At 42.6% G+C, this 15,322-nt stretch overlaps 1 protein-coding gene across 1 annotated transcript in view; it reads right to left on the bottom strand.

Moving 5' to 3' along the window:
- Window positions 1–977: 977 nt before the first annotated feature.
- Window positions 978–15,322, bottom strand: part of DLC1 (DLC1 Rho GTPase activating protein) — a 343,953-nt gene continuing 329,608 nt past the window's right edge. The window contains exons 10-19 of the mRNA XM_006916352.3: window positions 14,056–15,322; window positions 13,447–13,623; window positions 10,739–10,898; window positions 10,420–10,618; window positions 8,629–8,842; window positions 7,046–7,160; window positions 6,271–6,489; window positions 5,230–5,447; window positions 4,304–4,477; window positions 978–3,561 (exon numbers count right to left, since the gene is read on the bottom strand). The exon at window positions 14,056–15,322 is cut by the window's right edge and continues 26 nt beyond it. Coding sequence (XP_006916414.1) covers window positions 3,441–3,561; window positions 4,304–4,477; window positions 5,230–5,447; window positions 6,271–6,489; window positions 7,046–7,160; window positions 8,629–8,842; window positions 10,420–10,618; window positions 10,739–10,898; window positions 13,447–13,623; window positions 14,056–15,322 — 2,864 coding nt within the window. The 3' untranslated portion in view covers window positions 978–3,440. The remainder of the gene's footprint in view (window positions 3,562–4,303; window positions 4,478–5,229; window positions 5,448–6,270; window positions 6,490–7,045; window positions 7,161–8,628; window positions 8,843–10,419; window positions 10,619–10,738; window positions 10,899–13,446; window positions 13,624–14,055) is intronic.

Below are 15,322 nucleotides of genomic sequence, written 5' to 3' on the forward strand. Positions count from 1 at the left end.
GACATGCATACACATAAACACACCTAACTAGTGATATCGGAAAGCACCAATATCACTGGATTAGCTTCCTTAGTTTTTCTTTAGTTTTTACTTTTCAAAAATCTCATTTGAAATATCTACTGTGAAAAGAAAATTTCTTAAAGAACCATTTAGTGTTGTTAGAATTTGCCAAGTAATTCCACCTACAAATTGGTAAGAAGAATGCTTTGAGTATAACAATTACCTTGAATTTTGTTAAGATCTTAGCTACCTCTAGTTTTGTTAAGATTTGTCCTAATGTTCATTACATGGCATCATTCTCTTTCAGTATCTGTGAGTGCAGATTTTAACTCTGTGAAGGCAGGATGATGTCAGTCCTGCTTACAGCAGTATCTTCAGCACTAAGCAGTGTGAGGTAAACAGTATGTGTTGAATAACTGACTGAAGGATTTGAATAAGCAAATTGGTGGTGTGACAAAAAAACATAAATCTATCTGGGTGCCTGTGAGAGCACATTCTTCATCCTGGCAACCTCATGAAGCCTCTTAGTAACTCATGACTTCAGAACTGTTTAAACTGAAGTATTAGGTATTTCAGCTCTGAGAAAATCAGGTGTGAAGGCAAAGGCAAATAAAAAAGCCTTCGTTCTGGGCTATGTCTTTTTAAAAATTATAATGAAGTTGCGTTTTACCCCTTTTCTATGTCCAGAATATTTGTCAGAAATCAGACCTCTTCTGAGATCAATATTACATTGTGTCTGAGAGTAAGATGGGTTAAAATTCCATCACAAAGAACTCTCTAATTTCGAATCAGTATTCGTAGCATGTATATAGTGTGTCTGTGCATCTCTGTCAGATTAAACTTTAAGATTCCGTATCGTTTAACGATTTCCAGCCTTTCAATCTCAAAATGGGCAGTGATGAGCCAAAGTGAGGGCTTAAGACAGCTGACATCCTAGATTCCCTTCCTTTTCAAATAACAGACGCTATTTCAATCAATCTCATTTAGCAAATAATAAATTTATTAGGTGCCTACATACAAAACACTGAAAGCTGCTGTAGGGGGTTATAAAGATGTGCAGGAGAAGAGCCCTGCCCTCGAAGAGCTTACAATCTAGGCCACTAGTCACAATTAGTAAGTTGTGGCAATGTTACTCTAGGTGACATAAGCAGAGTTCTTACAAATGTTCACATCCTTTGAATTCTCCTCTTGTCAAATATGTAAGGAATCCTTTCAACAGGAAAGCCAAACAGTGGGAAAGAGACCTTTCGTGGAGTGAATCTGTGACCTTGGCTTTGCTTATGAGCATCCTTCTGTAGCTGTTGCTTATTCTTGTAACTTTCTCAGCATCGTTTCCTAACGACTTTTGTTTGGAGAGCATCTCCAGGCTTCCCGAACCTTCACCAGGATTTCCTGTTTGTTAGTAAGTGGCTCAGCTGCAGTTTGGCCTTGGAATGATTTGCAGACGATTTTTCCTTCAGCAACATTATGTTTTCACGTTAGTTGATGTTAGAATGATATGCCTTGCAATCTGTGGTTTTCAGGGTGGGAGTGAGATGCAGTACAAAGGAGAGAGAGCAGGCCAGACTTTTCCCTTACTTTAAACATTTAATAGTGCACTTATTGATTATATTCTGTACAGATATAGAGCAAGTTATAAACCTCTTCTTTTATTTATTTTTTTCACTTAGACTGTATTCATGTAAAGCATATTTACATTAGGAAAAAAAAAAAGCCTTGAGGTACAAAACCCAAAAGAATATCTGAGGTATAAATACAAGTATATTTTAAATAATAATCTTTATCATGCTTCATCTATGTTTGAAAGCACAGTGGACATGTGTACATGTATCTTAATAGAATGGTATATACAATATACAATCTCACAAATCTGAAAGCCATTAAAATTGAATATACAAGTATATCTTCATGAAGAACACTGATATCCAAAATACTCAAATTTTAACACTCTAATCTGTCCCCCACAAATTCTTCAAAGAACCTTTGAAATAACACTGACAATGGTAACTAAATTATAACAAAATAAAAATCCTTCTTACAAGTCTCATTCATACAGTATTCACTTTGATCCACACTAAAGAAATTCACTAACACTGTCTCTCAAGTCAATCTTTACCATTACAGTGAAACCTGTACAAAGACCACCCTTCTGAAAAATGTGCCGGTGTTTTTGTTTTTTACTATGATAACTATTTGTTATTACCACTAAAATATATTCCAAGGGCATCATTACAAAGGAAAAGAAAAAAGAAAATGTAGGAAGAACAAAAGTCATAAAAAGCAAAAAAAAAAAAAAAAAAAAAAAAAAAGTCATTAAACCAGAAAACCTATTTGCTGTTAAGGGCAAATGCAATTAAACATGTTCAGCTTTCAGAAATGCCATTAATAAAAACAACAACAAACAACTTTTGTGGTTGGGTTAGATTTACAGGGATTTCCTTAGGAAACAGTTTCCTATGCTCCCATACATAGTGTGTCTTAAAGAGTTTCTGTTATAAACATAAAAATGCAAAGAATTCAGACAGGTAAACTGTTTTGATGCTTGATTCACAAGTAAATGTTAGAGTGTTCAGTTTTTACATCTCAGCTTTAGAAAAAAACTAAATCTTAACTGTGTTTTGGAACTAGTAAGGAGGAATTTTCATTCCTTAATTAATATATCCTGTTTAAAAATGACATCAATATTTGCAGTGAGATAAACTGTGTCTGAAATGAGATATTGGAGTAAATTTACTACAATCACTTTAAAGGTAAAGAAGAGGTTGATGGAAGAGTCTGTTTAGTAACTTAGAAAAAAAAATGGGCACGGGCGGGTTATCCAACCCCTCAAAACGAGTAGGTTCCCTTTCTGGATGGATCCATGGGCAGTCAGATATTCCAGGTTAAACTGAACCCGATGCATCAATATCCTTCTTGGAGGCATCTCAGTGTGCCAGACACTGCATCCCGACTTATACAGCTATGCCATTCGACCAGCAACAAACACACATACACACACTTCTCTGTGCAAACCTTTCTTTGCTCATCTCAGTGAGAAAACATGTCAAAGAGTACCAACTATTCCAGTGGATACACCAGTCCCTCAACACGCTGCATATAAAATGACATAGGTACACATACACCAGTATCACAAGAGAATGAAGTATCTTCATCATCTTCCGTAATGTAATTATAGAGTTTTGCTTCTCAGAAGCAATTCGTGTAAGAATATATATATATATTTTTTGCACAGTCTTACATATTCCAGTCAAGGCCTATAACATAGACCTTAAACAAACAGGAAGCAGCTTTAAAAATGTTTCAAATCGCTACAGTTAATTCCTACATTCCAATCTATAGTTTTGTTTCAGGATCAGACCCAGAACCCGTTCTTCTAAGGACTGGCAAGGGTTCTAGAAACAAATGCCCAGATGGTGGACACACTTGCTCTGCTTCAGTAATCACCTAGATTTGGTGTCTTTGGTTTCAGTGTTCTGATTACAGAAAGAGTCTCGGATCTTTACGACTTCAGCTGCACACAAATGTCCAAAAGATTTTGTGTACCACTCTGGCATGTGGCCCCTGGAACAGAAAGGAAAAGCAGATAAATTATTCAAGTTGAAAGGGCCTGAAATAAGCTGACGGGAATTTCGCGTACACTTCCATTTCTTATTCAGCAAAATGGGTAAGTAAAGTTTACTCAAGGTAGTCTTCTGGCACTTCTATTACACGCTTGGAATTAGAAGTTTCTCAAGAAATAACATATTGAGTACAAATGCTGAGTGAAACTGTTCAGAGAAAGCTTTGGCATATATAACAAAAACAGAGCACACAGATACTTGGAGAAGTACTCAGATGTAAAGATGTCAATGAGAAGTTATTTAATATGAGAGCCACTTGAGAAAGTTTTCAAAGGTTCTTTTTTTTGTCTGTATTGCTGCATCTCACTAACTTTCCGATATGAATACATACTGATCTATGGCACACAGATTAATTACTAAAAGGGCATGTCACATTATTCAAACATCTTTGAATACATAAAGTGAGAAACATCTGTTTGCTAGTTCAAACTCTCATTTCTTGTAGCTTTAAATTCACGGCAGAACCACCACATGCAAATTGCTTTAGTGGCACATTTTCTAAAGGATCAAAATTAGACGGCGGTAGCCAAAAGACCCAGAAATGTGTTACTTAATAAGCACCATTCTTCACTGAGTACCAAGACACAACAATGCATTCATTTAAGCCATTTTTTGCATTACATAAAAAAGTCTCAATCTTCTTCATGACCTTCACCATGCCAAAAAGCAGACTCAGAACGTACCTTACATCAGCTCTGCACAGGTAGGTGAGTTTGGATTTCCCTGACCCGCAGGGTTCGATCAGATACCTGGACAGGAGCACATTGACCCTCACCCCCACCACAGGTGCCCGGTCATGGTCCACCGAGGTAAGTAAAAGGGCACATGCCCCCTTGGGTAAGTTAGTCCTCCATGTCCTACAGAGACAAAACCAGAGGGGAAAAAAATGAAATTTCTTGGAAGCCAAGTTTAAAACAAGCCTCACGCTTAGAGGAGAGAGCTGAGGGACAGGATCGGTGGCCATGCTGTATGACCCAGCCCTGGGTAGACGATAGCCTCTGAACAATTGTGCAAGGGCTCCTGAATGAATGACTCTGTACATAGCCACTTCGAGAGTGGGTGTATGTGCTCACACAGTCAGTTCTTTGAAAGGAAACCAATCTGAAGTGTGACAGAAAACCATTTTTATATTTCACAAATGTATTAGAACATGAACATCCAAATGAGTGTTGCTCTGTTGGAAAAGTTCAGGATGAATGATGTGACATTTCATCAAAGATTTTTGAAATTCCTCTTTCAATAACGTCTCCAGAGAATTATGAATTACATATAAATCAGCTTTAACCACAGCTCACTTGGAAACCAAATGTTACTTCCTGGCTTAGGCATTCACTAGCTATTTCTATAGAAAAAAATTATCCTAAAAGGGGCAAGAATCTGCTACTGATGAGAATACTCAATAGAATGTGCCTCTCTTTCTGAGCTCAATTCCAAAAGAGTTCAAACCATTTTGAACTCTTGGAATAAATGCCGACATATTTTCCATATTTGGAAGAGTTCAACACTTTTCTGGAAGCATATGTTCTATTTTAAATAATTTTACCATCTTATAACATTCAGTGGCATAGAGGCTCATCCTTACCACAATAATCACTTTGGAAGTTCTCACCTCAAAACAACGTAGTCCCGAGCGGGATGGGGTGCCATACTGTTTTGGACATACTGGTAAATTTCAGTTTGACTGTCCAGGATTTCAATCACTTTCGAATCCAACAGGTCTACGTCCCAAAGGTGCTGCTCTTTCAGCAGGCGCTTTAAGATGTCCTCAGGCATGGCAGGGACTTCGATGGTGGACCTCCAAAGCCTTAGTGGGGGCCCTTCGCTCATCTGAAAAAAGGGCATGCTTTCAGCGCTAAGACAACTTACACACAGACTCTCAAGATGAATTTCTGGCTGGGTGCACGGTCATATGTATAGAGGCTAGTGATTATCTGTGGCTTTATTAGGCCATCATCTTTGAGTATATTCAAGGGCAGTCCAGGAAGTAAACAGAACTGCTAGTGGCACTTCAGGTCAAACCTGTTCCATCTGTTTTCCTGGGACCCACATGAGGGTCTGTGCCATAAAGTAAGATTGTTTATTTGCACCCCAAAGCCCGTATGGCCATCCAGACTGCTCTCGTTTATTTCTTTTCAAAGTTGTTGGGACAGTATCAACAGATACCTCCTATGGATCTGTCCTGCTAAGCCATACAACATGCATCTGCCCTGGAGGGGCTTTCAGTCCTAACAAATTAATTTCTCCCTGCAGAGTTTCCTGCTCATTTAAAGGCCAAAAGCAGAGTGGTTGAGAACACAGGAGAGCGCAAGGGGATTCTGACCAAATTATGGAAAAACCTAAGCATGTCATAAAATGCCCTAAGGCCTGATCCATTAGCAAACCATTCCAGGAATTCTAGTGTGATTCTGCAGAACCAGAGGATTGCTTTAGGTGGCTGGATTCCTCTGACGAGTGTTAGATGAGTGTTTCTCACTGGGCTGGTTTCCACTCTTAGCTGGGGACTATGAATCACCTGGCTGTCCCACTCTGCAAGCCTGGGAATAGGCAACAGATCCCCATGGAGAGCTGTATGGGCCAAAATGTCTCACTGCTGACGAACCCAAGTCCTGACACTGGAACCCAACTGTCTGACAACAGGGAGATGACTTACCTTCTTATAGGACAGCTCGGCCTGCTCAGACGTGGAGTAGCTGACCCAGCCTTTAAACTTCTCTTTGACCTCTTTAAACAGGCTGTCCACGCAGTCTTGGAGGAAGTGCTGGTAGTCAGCTGACTCGTCATTACAAAGGCGTCCTAATGCTTCCAGAGTGAGGGGCTTCAGCTCTTGCTCGGTGTAGGAATTCCGACATCGGCTCATTTCCTCAGGAACCTGTGAGGGACACGAGAGACTGAAAGTCTGCCTGGGCTCATTCTTGCAGTCCATCCACAAAAACGTCAGGGTAGAAACAGTGGATTGGAGCCTCGAGGCAGTGCGGGCAGTCCAATCTCTCCGCTTCCAACAGATGGAGGGGTGTCCCTTCCCACCCCACATGGTAGCATGAGGGTACGAACTATCTTCATAAAGGTATCTACAAAGCTTACTGTGTAAGGTACTCTTCCTTGGAAAGCTACGGTAGGAGGTTAAGTGACTAAAACAGGGCTTATGCTGATGAAGGCACGTCTCTCAGACACAGAATTCATTTCAGATCATTTGTTGCCTTTGTTTTGTCAAGTAAAGGTGTGTGGCGGTAGGCAATTTTATTAAACATACTAACTGCAGTGAACTCGTACATTATAATATATATAAATAAGACATTCTTGGGCTATGCATATAATCTCCAGCTGGAGCACAGATCTTTTGGTAAGATGTGAACAAATACTGCATCTAAGATTTCATCCCTATTCGCATTATCGTTAACAAATAACAAAATGTCCCAAGTCCTCACCTGGAAAAGCTTCTTGCACTCCGCAATCATGTGGGCTAGCCCCTGAGTGGCAGCAAGGTTTTCATTCAAATCTCTCTGATCGGGTTTGCCCAAACTTTGTTTCCTTTGCATTATCCTAGGCAGAAGAAATAAGGAGGAGAAAGATTCAAATATTTATATATTTGCAAATCAATGTGTTAGTCGAGGAAACCCACAGGAGAGGAAAAAACCATTTCACGGGAGCCTGTCTGTCATTAAGGGGTTCGAGAGAGCTTTACTTTGGTCACTAGAATTTCTCAGCTTTATCGACAACATACAAAAAAACATGAAAGAGACTGTTTTCAATGAAATCTAGGCTACTTAAAGTTGTCATATTAAATAGGTTCCTATTTAAATAGGGCAGCTTGTAAGGTCTCTGTATGTTGGGGAGGAAGAAAGGCAGAGAACAGGGAAGAGCCAGGCGTGGGTGGGAGGCATTGGACAAAGGGGTAAATAGTGTCCCTATTCTTCCCGGTTTAAACAAACAAGACGCCCTCCCAAAGGTGAGGGGAAATCTATTGTTTCCTAAAGGTTCTGCCTTAATCTTATCTGTTCTCTATCCCATGAAAGCTGGAATGCCCCATTCAATGGTTAGAACTAGTTAAAAGGATGTTTAAGCTCTGCATGGCTTTCAGAAGCAATGCTTTCTTCAACTAGCACAACTAGGCCTCATGCGTCTAACGAAGAAATATTTGTCAACAGGATTAGCTGGATGTATTTGGCATGTGGGGTGAAGTCCAGTTAGTGACTCCTTTCTCACACACTCCACTTTACATGAGATAGTCACATAAGTCAGAAGCTCCAACTGGCTCTGCTGTTTCTTCCTGTCAGAGAAGGGCAAGTTCCTTAACTGACCTTTCCTGCAGTCTCATTTCCCTCTTATGTAGAACAGATACTAACAGTATCTTCATCTTCTATGATTGCTATGAGGATTAAGTGAGAATTTAATGAATGTCAAGGGTACAATCCTGTACCTGGGAGAAAATAAATGCTGAACAAACATCAGCCTTTGCTATTTTCTAGATTCTCCGACTTCTTCTACAGCCACTCCCATCCTGTATACATCTAAGGAGAAACTTTATAAACAATTGGCTTAGACCAGGTCCGAACTTGGAGACTCAACTTTATCCTTAGTTCTTCTAGACCAGGCTACTTCCTTTCAACCGCCAGCACAGGCCAGGAGCTCAGCTTTCCTGGCCATGAAGAAGCCAAGGCAGCAGGGCGCCTGTCCCCCTATCCAACTGTTTACGTCGGTAAATGCGTGTTCTTTGCTGGCAGAAAGTATCATGACAACGTTACAGAGGGCACTGGTGAGCACTGGAGTAAACGCCTCCCATGGCAAAGCCCAAATCCTAATCTCACTTCCCAAACTTGGTTGTGACTAGACTTTCAGGGCTGAGAAGAAAGGAGAGAGGAGGGCAGAGAGGCACGTGAGCTGTGAAGGAAGGAGGTCCAGCTCCCTTTTGCTAGATTCAAGTACGAATCCAACAACCCTAAAAGGAATGGGAGGCGGCCTCGGCCTGAAGAACGGAGCCCTGCACAGGCACGTCTCCTCTAACCGGTACCTTGGGGAAGAATTCTCTCTCTTCAGCGTGTTGAGGTGGAAGAGGGAAGGCGCTAAGCACACGGCCAGGTTGGTTGGAGTCATCTGGTTTTCTTTCACAGCTGCTGTGACATCGCTCAGGAAATAAAGGAGTGTCTGTAAAACCTCCCGGTTCTCATCAGGCAGAAGCATAATGGCGGCCTTGATCGCCTGAAGGCGCTGGTCCTTGGGCACATCTGCACAACACCAGCATTTTCCCCATCAATTCAGTGATTTTCCATGTACATTGCAAGGAAATGTCCCAAAGCAAACACATCAGCATCAAAGACCTCAGCCCAGTACTGAACAAGCACTTGCAGAAAGTGTACTCAGGGTTAATATGGAAGAAATTAGGGCTGCCACCAGCGTCACTGCCCTCAAGTATTTCCTGCCTGTGGAGGAGTTAAAATATTTTAAACACCCACAATGCCAATATACTCCTAAATCCACCTCAGAGTTCAACTCCAGATGAGGCCTGTTCTTTTAGTTTACAGAACACGTTTTTCTTTTCTAAGTGCATCTGAGAAATCCCTAATTTACCATTCTCAATTACTAAAAAACATTACACCCTTATACTTTTGTTCAGTTTCAATGAAAAACCTTATCTAAGATATGTATACGAGGATAAGAACTGAGTTTTAGTTTTTACTACAAAATATTCAGTATCGATGGGGACTCTCATAATTTTAAGTGATTTGGTCATTCTCGAAATGGGAAAAGGAAGCTGCTCAAACATGCAGTCAAGTTAAACAGCGGACACATTCAGCTACTAATTTCTTTATGTTTTAGAAAGCCTACTGAGAGGCTATTATAAAAATACATGCTTGAGAACTAGACCCATAAACTAATACACATGTAGAAAATGCTAAACCCACCCTTCAGGTCTCCTTTACCAGGCAAATCTTTCTTTAAAAAAGGCATGTGGTGGAAAAATCAAGTCACTCAAATGCAGCTCCATAGGACAAACTGATTAAACAGCTCCATGGTTACAACACATAACAAATACCTTGGTGAGGAAAATGTGACCTATGTTTTCATAAAATCTGAAAGGATGAAACAAATAATGAAATAATCCAGACCGGCTCCATTTCTCATAAAGTCCAATGCGCCAGCTAAGGACAATTTGAGCACTAAGAGAAGCTGCTTTCAAATTACACTGCTGTAATGCCACAATGAGCCAAGAAAAACACAAGGCTGTAAAAGCTATAATCCTGATCTTGATCATTAATTTAGACAACTGTTTGCTTTAAGCTTTACTTAAAAGTGAGAAGGGCATGGGTATTGTTTTCCCAAGTATTTCTGGCAGAAGCTGAGATGAATAACAGAAAAAGATTATTCATTTTACAGCAAGATAAAACACATAGGCACCTGTGAAATTTTAAACACAACAGGCCCTGCTGCTGAGATGTGAAGCCAATGAAATTTCTATGGAAAAGGCAGAGAGGGAGATCTTGGTACCTGCTCTTTTAAGCTTCTTAGATAACCATGTTCTAGAAACGAATGAAAGAATGAGCTCCGGGATCAGAAGGTAAAAATAGACGATTGCTTCAGTAATTATTCGAGAATGATGATGATAAGGGAAATTTATTTTTGCTTTATTTCACGGGTATACAGAAACCCGTTCCACAAATAAGGAGGCAAGGAAGAAACTGATGACATGTGTTTGCAAGAGGTCATCCCGTGGGTCCAAAAGAATGGCATCAAAGGAAGCTACAAGTTTCAGCGGTCCCCCTCTTCCCCACCGGCAACAGTGCGAAGATCAAAGAACACTTACACTGGTAGATCTGTAGGAAGGTTTCTGAGAGTTTGTTCGTCATTAGTGGCTCAGGAAGATCTCGAAAATACTGCTTCAACATGTCTGCCACATCATAAGCAGATTGTCCCTCATAGTTGACACAATCCATGGCACTTTCGTTCATCTGGCGCAGAGCCTGAATCCGGGATTTAACACCCGATTTTCTGAAGAGCCCAACCTGTTAGGAGAAAAACACTAACCGTCAAGACGAAAGCAACGTTTTCACTACAGAAATAGCGAAAGAAGCATGCATCTGAGCTCCCACGATCAAGTGGGACCCGTGGGCGGTGGCTCTCACCTGATCCAGACAATGGTTGCGCAGGTAGCGCATGGCCTGCTGAATGCTCTGGGGCAGGGGCTGCCCCGTGCGCTGAACATTGACCGTCAGAGGGACCCCGAACACATTCCGGTCCTTGTAGTCTGGAACCTTGATCCTTTTCATGAACTTGGGCACAGCCCTGTTTAAAGAAAATAGTGGTTGGGGATTTGTCGGTCTACTTTTGTCCATCTCCGCAGGTAAACCCTGTGGGCCTTAGGTCTGTACTAACAGGGTGGCTATTTAAATTTAAATGAAATAAAATTATAAAATCATTCCCTCAGTTGTATGAGCCTCATTTCAAGCACTCACTAGCCATTTGTGGCCAGTCACTACCATACTGAATTGCAAATTTAGAACATTCCCACCGTCCCAAACAGTCCCACTGGACAGTGCTGTTCTAGATCTTCTAAGGGTTGGGGCTGTAAGGTCCAGTCACACTTCCTCAGTTGAGAATTCTCCTTCTGCTCTTAACTCTGAGGATGGGAGATGATGGGCTTCCTTAAAAAATGGTGGCACAGCAAGGAATAGAAGAAGAAAATAACACGTAATTAGGAACTTTGTGACAGAGTTTGAAAAACAAGTTCCTGTTGATCTTGAAATATAGACAAGAATAATTTCTAATCTCCTGATGAGATCCAAAGTATTTAGGGTTAAAAGGATCAGGTAACGCTGGATGAGAAAGTAGCAAATACGTGAAGTCAGTCCAACATAAGAAAAACCAACTCGACAGCTCAACAGTAGGGGCCAACCTAATGACCCGAAGTCAAATAAATTCTCTAGCTGATGACCCCGGAGAATATAACATCTTTAGGTGTGTAAAGGAAAATGGAAAAGAACAATGAGGGTTCTGTGAGCTTAGACCAGGCTCCCTTAACCAGGTCCAGCCCCAGCAGTACATGCTAAAGCTGGAAATTAGTGTCATGCATTTAACGCTGTCAAGCAGAATTTTCAGCTCTACAAACGACCACTCTGAATGGGACAAAATAGGGCCAGGCCAGACAGGAAAAAACTTTGCGTAAAATTTCTCCCAACTCCATGGATCGCACAATGCAAGGCTTTTACGTTTGGTTTTGACTCACTGGAAAAACTGACCGGGACTCAAGAAGTATTGTGGACTTCCAGATTCTTGAGGGTTTGGTGGGAAGGGGGTGGGCAACTCAGAAATGAGAATGTAAAATATGCAGTTTTAAATAGCCAGCCGGGAAAGTATGACTCTCCACACGGTAGGAGACAGACCACTTTGACTTCTGAATGCTTACCAATAGCCACGACATGGCACTGTTTATAGCTCTAGGAAAGGTAAAACTAAAACGCAGAGCCAAATTTGTATTTCCATACAGTTAAGTATATGGTATCACGGCTATAAATGTGCATAATACTCGCTTTGTTGGGGGAGAAAAGCCGAGCAGTGGAATGTGCAAGGAACACATTACGATCTCCGCTGAGAATCTGAAGCATGTGGAGATCAACCGGTCCATACTTATTTCTGTCATTCAGAACAAACAACTTCTGTATTTAGCAGGGCTCACATAATAACAGCCTTTGAACAGGAGGTACTTTGATGCTGAAGTTAAACTCACTATGAATCCTGAGGAGAGGGGTAGCCGGAGAGAGAAAGAGCAGTTAGGCTACTTGACTGACTCTCTCAAGTAGCTCTGGTTGTGCAATTGAATAATAAACACTCAGAGTAGTGAAAAGGTTTCAGGATAGCCAGCTGACACTGCAAATGCGCTGGGATGTCATTTCTCTGCTTTGCACTGACAGTGAAAAATAAAGGTATGCACATATTAGGTCACATCCATGACCCATCCAGCCCACCAGCTATACACAGGAAGGGCCATATTTTCTAAAGTAATTACGGGCAGTTCATCCAATACATTTTATCTTCATCTATATTTTAGTCTATAACATCTTAGAGAATTCCTTAAATTTATTAATCACTGTTTAAGAGTCTTTGTTGGAAAAACACATAACCTAAAATCTTCAGTACAGGTAGATTTTTGAGTGATGCTATAGTCACATCAAAAATGATTTCTAAAAACTGTACATCAAGCATTTCAAAGTTGGCCTCATTACATTGTATGACCTGAACCAGTGATCTCCGACCTTTTTGGCACCAGGGACCGGTGCTCCTACGAGAATCTAATGCCTGATGATCTGAGGTGGAGCTGAGGCGGTGATGCTAACGCTGGGGAGCGGCTGCAAATACAGATGAAGCTTGGCTCACTTGTCTGCCACTCACTTCCTGCTGTGTGGCTGGGTTCCTAACAGGCCATAGACTGGTTGGGGACCCCTGATCAGAACAACATTTTTCCTCCCTTCCTTCCAAAATATGATCTGATACTCTACATATATTTACCTATGGTAGGCCGTTCCTACCACTGGGAAGGGAGCACCTGTACAACTCTATGGAAGAGTAATGCATTCTCACCCCATAAACTGGCGATTTGTCACTCAGAGAGCTGAAAACTCAACCAACCAACCCCAAAGGTAGTTCCCTAAAGCTAAACTGACTTAAGCAGTATCAAATGATACTCTGCCTTAAGAAAGCAGAGACTGATTGCATTAAGATGGGAGACTAAAGACAGTAAAAGGATAGAATTGTTATATACTCGGTGTTGGAAGAGCCTCAGGACCGGAACGAAAACATTTTCAATTACAGTTTATGGAGCAGTCTGAACTCTTACCAGCTGAAACCATGCTTATTAGAAGGTGTGTATTTCTCCAACAGGGCAGTTAACTTCAGGAGTGAGTATTTCTGCAGCAGGTTCATCTGGGCCACAGACTGGCAGTTAATCTGCAGTGATACAGAGTTTAAGCTCGGCCGATGAGAGCTCTGGAAACTGTGCCATCTGAGCCTGTGCCTGCGAGAGAAGAGCAAGGGCAAGAGTGAGTTAAGGCGTTCTCATAGGTAGACACAGAAACAGCAGTGGGCTGCTCTCTGGCATCCTATCTCAGGGACCGAGAGGACTCGACTTCCCCCGACCCCAGTAAAACAAAGATAACATAAAATTTACCATCTTAACCATTTTTAAGCATATAGTTCAGGGGCGCTAAGTACCTTCACACCGTTGTACAATCATTAGCATCATCCATCCACAGAACTTATTTCATCTTCTCCAACTGAAAATCTGTACCCATTAAACAATATCCACTCTTTCTGGATGTTAGGATTTCCTTGCCTGCCTCTTTCTTAGGTACCGACATGGCTACAGATGCCAGACTTAATGCCATTTCCCTTATACAGCAAGCAGAAGCAGTCCCTCCCCAGTCTGAAGAGAGAACAAAGCTCTTACCTATTGGACCGGGTCAGGGAGGCCCCCACCCCAGAATCCCTTCTCTCTGGGATGTCCGAGGGCTCTTCGGGCTCATTCAGCGAGTTGCCTGTGCTGTCCAGGTCACTGAGTGTGGCTCGGTCATTGTCCACATCCAGGTGTATCTGTTTGGGGGAGGACGGACACGGAGAGACCGAGTCCAGGGCTGAGTCAGAGTCCCCCTCATCTGAAAACTTCTCTGACCACTGGTTGACTATCCTCTGCATCCCATTCACGTGGTAGAGGATGTCATCTAGCTCGGGGAAGATGTCCTCGTTCTCTAGGTCAGCCAGGTCACCTGAGCTGGAATAGAGGATGGATCCCGGCACGTTGTCATAGATACTCAGGCGGCTGCTCATGGAGCTGGAGGAATTGCGTCTCTTAAGTTCCTTGGGGCTGTCACTGCTGTTTTCCCTCCTCAGGCTGATGTGGCCGGGGCCGTGGAAGCTTCCAGTCCTCCAGTTCACAGAGCTGTTACTCCCTGAGGGAGAGAAACTGCCATTGGAGAGGGCCTTAGGGAAAGTGCCAGGCTTGTGATCTTCTGGGATGTAGAACACTGTGTCCTCTGGGTAGCTCTCATGGTTTCGGAAGTTCTGCTCCACAATGTTGTTGAATGTCGACTGATTGAAGGGATCAAAGCCCTCTAAGTACATGCCCACCCGCTTGTTGCAGGCGCTGAGGCTCCGGGTCCTGGTGACAGGACTGGGCGTGCTGACGGCGCTGCTGGTCTCAGACTGGCTGCTGCTGCTGCTGGTCTGCGTGGAGTTGGAAACGCTCCTCTTTCGTACCATGGGGACGTTAATGTGGTTGCCATTGAGAGCAGAGATCTCCACGCAGTTCAGCTGCTTTAACTTCTCCTCGTCCACCCCCTCCTGCAGAATGGGCCCACTGATGATCAGCCCCAGCTTGGAAGGCGCCTTGTGCTTGCTGTGGTGGGAGCTCTTGAGCTTTAAGCTCTCCATGCGCTTCAGCAGGCTGCGCGTCTTGGACTTGTTTTTCTCGTGGCCTTTCATGCTAAAGCTGAAGCTGGACAGTTCCTTGGGAGAGGGCAGGCTGCAGAAAGAGTCATCGTTGCTTACAAAGTTGCCGGAGGAGGAGCAGACGCTAATGACCGAGTTAGTCCGCGGTGTCGCAGCATCCCCACTGTGGGGCACATGGGCGGGGAGGCTGCTGGTGCTGCTGAGGCTTCGGACAGAAGCTACCTCTTGGTGCTCGCTGAGGTCTGTCAGCATGCTTTCATGGCTTGGGA

The sequence above is a fragment of the Pteropus alecto genome, unplaced genomic scaffold (genome assembly GCF_000325575.1).
Source record: "Pteropus alecto unplaced genomic scaffold, ASM32557v1 scaffold24, whole genome shotgun sequence".
Classification (NCBI taxonomy): Eukaryota; Metazoa; Chordata; class Mammalia; order Chiroptera; family Pteropodidae; genus Pteropus; species Pteropus alecto.